The sequence below is a fragment of the Chinchilla lanigera genome, unplaced genomic scaffold (assembly GCF_000276665.1).
Source record: "Chinchilla lanigera isolate Chin_1 unplaced genomic scaffold, ChiLan1.0 scaffold00002, whole genome shotgun sequence".
NCBI lineage: Eukaryota > Metazoa > Chordata > Mammalia > Rodentia > Chinchillidae > Chinchilla > Chinchilla lanigera.
Window position 1 is genome coordinate 3,565,047 of NW_004955403.1, and position 6,000 is coordinate 3,571,046.

The window sequence follows — 6,000 nt, forward strand, 5'->3', positions numbered from 1 at the left end:
ACTCTTTTTCAACCTGGAGGTCCGTGGAGGGACTTCGTACAATCCTGTGCAACGCTTTGGGCTAGCGTACACCTGTGCGCATTTCATCCGGCTCACAGCAGTCTGTACACGTTCCCAGAAGTTCCGTGGAAGGGACAACACGCTTTCGAGCCAGTACTTCTTAAAGTTAACGCTTCGTTTTTATTTTACACACGTTTATGCAAATTGGGTCAGCTGACAGAGCGACTCCCTGTGACGTGGTGGTGAGCTGAGACTCAGTTTGATAGCATTTCCAAGGGAGCAGGACCTAAAGGTTAATAGTTGCAGTGAATGTTTTCTGGTAGCTCGTCATGTAAGAGTTAATATTTTAAACGCTTTGTAATGAGCTTATTTAAACTTCACAGCCATCTGTAAATACTGTTCTCCTCTTTTATGGAAAAGCATGTGGAGAGATGGTGGGAGGTAACTCGCCGTTGCTTTTGGAATTGTTCGGGGTGCTTGGGCTTCGGCACCTGGGTTTCTTCACCTGTACATGGGCGTAGGAACTGCCTTGATGGGTGTGTGGAGGAAAGCATGAGATAATGCATATATGATGTTTAGTGTGCTGCCTGGAACATGGGAAGCAGGCCATAAACGTACTTTGAAGAACAGTGTTCTAGCATATGCTACTCAGTTATGAGTTATGCCTTTGATGAAAAATTTAGGTGTGTTTCTACCAGGCTCTAAAAGTATTTTACTTAGAGCTTTTGGTACTCATTAGTGGAAATCTGTAGCCATGTCAGGAAGAGCGTGAAGAATAAATCTTGTTCCGTGTGAAAGTACATTTGTTTTATTGACGTGAATATTCAGGAGTTTTCCATTGCTCTGCCTGCGTCCCAGGTAGTTAGATTCCATGGAGGCGCACTTCCTGCTTACGTCATATCCAGTGCTCTTCTTGCCCATGGAGGACAGCTGTTCTCTCTTTTCTCAACAGGTAAGAATGCTTATTGTTTTAAGTTACTTTCGTTGCAAATTTTAAAATAGAACAGCTGCTGGATAAATAGAACAACTGTTGATTCCTTGTGTACATTTAATTCCATTATTAAGACTAGTACGAGAGTTTTTAGAAACAACCACATAGTAGTGTCCTTGGCAATTCCAGAATAGCATGTGAGGGCCCGGGGGGTTAGCTCAGCATCTGCTTGGCAAGTGTGAGGTCCTCAGTTTGATTCCTGGTGTCCCCTCCCCAAAAAAGCGTGGCGTACAGAAGAGCAGGTGATTTTATGACCAGTATTTCAGGTGCTTTTTACTTTTCTGCTTGCACCTACCAATCCCAAAGTAGTTTTGGCAGTTAGTCCAGAGAGCTCCAGTTTGTGGGCCTGAGACCTACAAATTACCAATGTTCTCCTAGCTTTGAACTCACTTACATTGGGTGTCATTTTTTTAATGGAAAACACTTTATTTTTAGTCTAAACAAATTGTTCATTTTTAAAAAAACATATAGGAATCAAATAGTGTAATCTTCACACTATAATTATTTTCAGTATGTTTTAAAAGGACAAACACAATACGCATTTAAAAATTAATAACCCCTTAATAGGACCAAATGACTAAAATTTTTTAAAGTTTCCAAATAAGATCTATACATTGCAGCTTGTCATTAAATTTAATTATTAAGTTTCTTAAGCTGTAGTTTCCATCCTCCATCTCTTTTTTCCTCCTTATAAATTGACTGGACAGAACTGTTCAATGTGACCATATTTCACGTTTGGATTTTGCTGATTACACCTTCATGGTGTGATTAGACAGAATCTTTTTTTATATGTAAGTTAGTGTGTGTTTCCAGCACATAACGGTAATGTTTGTTTGGGAGAATTAGTACCTGCATATAACATGTCTTGATCATTCTCCAGTCCTTACCCCCCCGCCCCAGACGTCTTTTATCGTCTGTTTTTTATGAATTGGTGAATAGAGCTATAGGCTTGATGGGATTTAGATTCTCTTTCCGCAAACCTCTGCCTTGCAGGACTATTCCAGTGTTGTAAATGTCTTCCTGTTAGTAGGAGACACTCCCTCCTAATCTCCCCCCTCGACATCTACTTTGTTCCCTGTCCTCCCTCTTCCTCCTTCCTTGCCTCCCCCCGCTTTCCTCCTCTTCTCTCCCTCATCCTCACTCCTCCCCTCCTTCTCTCTTTCCCTTCTCGTTCCAGTGGGTCACTGCTTCCTAAGTATTTTCCAACCTACGTGTAGCTAAAGAGGAGAAACTGTAGAACTGTAGGCTTTAACTGGATGAATTATATGGCATGAAAATTATATTTCAAATAAAGCTATTTTGAAAAGTTACTTGTGGAGCTTTATGGATACACATAATGAAACCCTAGCTTTGACTTACTGAATTTGCTGCTGAATGTACACTCTTCTGTGAGAACCATTGAATTCACAGTAATTTTTAATCTTTCAAGAAGAGTCGATGGTAGTAGTGAGGACCCTTTGCTTTCTCTGACATAAAACATAAACATGTTGCTCTTGTAGACAACAAAAGGTACAGCTCATACTTAATTACTGTGAATTCTCTGTTGCATGTAATTTTTTTTAATTACCAGGTTATTGTTTAGAATATGCTGCCATATTGGATAAAGAAGCCAAGCCATACAAAGTTGATCCTTTTGTAATTATGATTAAGTTTTTATTGGGGTAAGTTTTGTTTTATTATCTGATGATGATTTTAATTTTATGTATGAAACATTGTTTGATTCCAATAAATTTGGCAGGTGACTTTTTCATTAAATGGCATTTTTCTTTTAGGAAAAGACTTACTCAAAATATATCAACATTTATTTCAATAGTATAGTCATTTCAAGATGATGATTGAACATCTGTATCAGTCTAAGCCTAGACTAACAGCACTGCGGTGTTTGCCGATGATTCGAGAATGTCCCGGATAGACAAACACAAACCATCGCAGAGTTGGGTGAAACGGAGCCTCTGCTCACTTTCCCCTCCTTCCCACAGAAAGTGTACTTGAAACTTCTCTACCTCAGGCAACATCCCACTCTTAATCTATTCAAGTTTTGTGGGTTTTGTTAAGAACCAGTACTTAAATGTCTCATTCTTTCATTACAACTAGCTGTTGGCTTTCTAACACTGAAAAAAGTTCATTACTTCATACAGGGACAAATACAGAGCAGTGGGAGACTTAGGAGTTAAACACCTGGAGATCAGTAGGCTTACTTGGAAGATAAATGGGTCGTTTCATATAAGGTTTGTTTTCAGTATAAATTGTAGGTTAAATATCACAGGACTGTAAGGACTAGTAAATGGTCCAAGACTGCAAATGCGAAGTCTTTGGATGTCAGTTTGCTGGGCGTTTGCTTTTGCTTTGCTCCATTGGCTTTCATTTTGCTTTCTTTTGCCCACAGGTGTAAATGGTTTAAGGAGTTCTGGGACTTACTGTTGTTACCAGAATTAGATGCCATCGTTTTAACGAGTCAGAGTATGTGTTTCCCCCTTGTGTCCTTGATTCTCTTTCTGTTTGGAACATGCACTGCCTACTGGAGTGGCCTGCTCTCGTGTGCATCCGTGAGACTCCTTTCTTCCTTGTGGCTGGCTTTGAAAAGGTAAAGGGAGTGACAGAAAGCTCTCATATGGCGCTTAGGAAAACAATTGCATTCTTGTTTTCACTTACCTGTTTTCCAAGGATGTATGGCTGGCAGAGCCCGTGGTCATATCTTATCAAAACTTATCATATATTGCAATTTAAATGCTACCTATGGCTTTGACCTTCATGTCCAAGAGTTCATCAGAAAAGCTTGACACATTTCACGGTAGTAAATCTTTGTCAGGAGGGATTGTTTCACAGGCTGACTTCCCCAGTGAAGCCTGCCCGCAGAAGACTGCGGTCAGTTTAGTCCACATCTGATGAGATGCGGTGCGGAGAAGCCCTGAGCTCACCGCCTAGAGTTGCACTGCACACCAGAGACACCGTGTCCGAGCTGCTAGGCGGCTTTCGAGGCCGAACACCGGTCTAGTTTCACTACACCCTGCCATAGCAGATGTGGTGTGCGGTTTATTTCCTAGAGGGGTAACCTTGGGAACTTCTTCCCTGTCCTTTGAGGTGCTTCTGACAGCTTTCTAGCAGTAACCCTGTCAAGCACCTGAGTGGTCTGAAGGCTTTGAAAAATGGGAAATTCTGGCTGGTGTGGTGGCACATGTCTATAATCCCAGCACTTGGGAGGCTGAGGCAGGAGGATCACCATGAGTTCAAGGCCAGCCTGAACTACATAGTGAGATCCTGTATCCAAAAAAAACAAAAAAAGGAAAATTCTTCTTCCTGTCAAGATTGGAAATGTATGGCACAGGGTCTAAGATTACTGGTGACCTTTGGCAACAGTTTTCTTCCTTGCTGCCAATATCAGCCATAATATTGGCTATAAGAGAACAGAAGAGGAGCTCTTCCATTTTATTATAGTCCTTAAAATCAAGTGTGCATGGCCATTTGCCACTACTAAAAAATACCTTACTGCTCAGGATTTTACATACTAACAAGCAAGAGAGACTGGCAGGGAACTTGAGAGTCAGTAGCTCTTACCTGAAAAGCTTGGGACTGTGGGTGCTTTTGAGACTGCAGGTGTTTTTAGAAATTGAAATCTATGCATGTACATATAAGCCTATTCAAATACACTTGTTGGATGGGAAACAGTTCCAGACACAGAATCGCTTATGCTCCCTGTGCCTCACCCACACTTGTGAAGAGTTTCTTTCAACGGTTTCAGTGCGTCTGCGTTTGGCTGTGACCCGCACGTGAGGTCGGGACACAGTTTCCCACGTGTAACATTTTGTTGGTGCTTTAAATGTTGTGAATTCTGGAACATTTTCAAATTTGGATTTTGGCTTAGTGATGCTCAGCCTATACCTTGTCATTGTCTTATGTGGACTGTATCAATGTATCTGTTGACTGTCTTTTTTAAAGCTATATTCTTTTTATTCCAGACCCTCTGAACTTCCGAAAGATGTTAAGATCCTGTCGCCAGATCTGCCCTTCCTGACGGGCGTTCTGCTCCTCGTTAGCTGGACCACCTGTGGCGCCCTTGCCATACTGCTTTCCTATTTCTACTATCTGTGCAAGGTATGGGGTGAGGACAGAAAGCGAGGGACGGTGCTCAGAGGCGTGTAGACAGAACGCTTCATCCCTGCCAGAGTCATGCTTTGTTACGTAGCACATTCAATAAAAGGTTTTTTAAAAATATCTTAGTTATTTAAATTATATACAGTTATTATAGAATTGAAATTAATGATTTGAATTGTTTCTTTTTTTTTTAAAGTGAAAAAGCACAGGGTATGGTGGCACATGCCTGTAATCCCAGCACTGGGGAGGCTGAGGCAGGAGGATCATTGCAAGTTCAAGACCAGCCTGGGCTACAAAGTGAGCTCAAGGCCAGTCTGAACGGCACAGCAAGACCCTGTCCCAAAAAGACAAAAAAATTTCAAAGATAAAAAAGGAACAAGTTATAATCTGTTTTAGATTGCATCTTACTCTTGCAAATATTAACGTTTTTAACATTTTGTTAGAATAGTTTCATTCCTGCCTCTCTGTGAACATAGATGAGTGAAAACAAAAAGTTATGTTAGGATCAAGTTACCAGTCATACTCAGATAACATAAAATACTTGTCAGTGTTGTGAGGAATCAGAAGACAATGATAATTATTAGGCTGTTAATTTTACTACAGCAAAAGACTCTCCCAGCGAGGCTGGCCGCTTTGCAGGGAAGTCTGGGCGGTTACAGCAGTAGTCTGTGGGCCGATGGCTGGCATCACAGCGGATAATTACGGTTCCTTCTTTTTTAATTTTAAAAGTGAAAGAACAAAAACATTAACAGACAGCCATTTATAAAGTAGCACAAGAACAGTACAAGCAATACTGAATTACAGACAAGGTGACAGGGAATTGACAGTGGTTGTTGTGTTACATATTGATAACTTCAAAGTGGTTACTCAGGAAAACAAAGACAGGCAAGATTGATCAAATTAATTAATCATTAACT

General features: G+C 40.8%; 1 protein-coding gene across 1 annotated transcript in view; it reads left to right on the top strand.

Moving 5' to 3' along the window:
• Pgap1 (post-GPI attachment to proteins 1) overlaps positions 1-6,000 on the top strand; it is a gene marked incomplete at its 5' end in the record, with an annotated part of 54,607 nt that overhangs the window by 37,649 nt on the left and 10,958 nt on the right. The window contains 4 exon segments of the mRNA XM_013512108.1: positions 859-952; positions 2,562-2,652; positions 3,378-3,575; positions 4,948-5,083. Coding sequence (XP_013367562.1) covers positions 859-952; positions 2,562-2,652; positions 3,378-3,575; positions 4,948-5,083 — 519 coding nt within the window.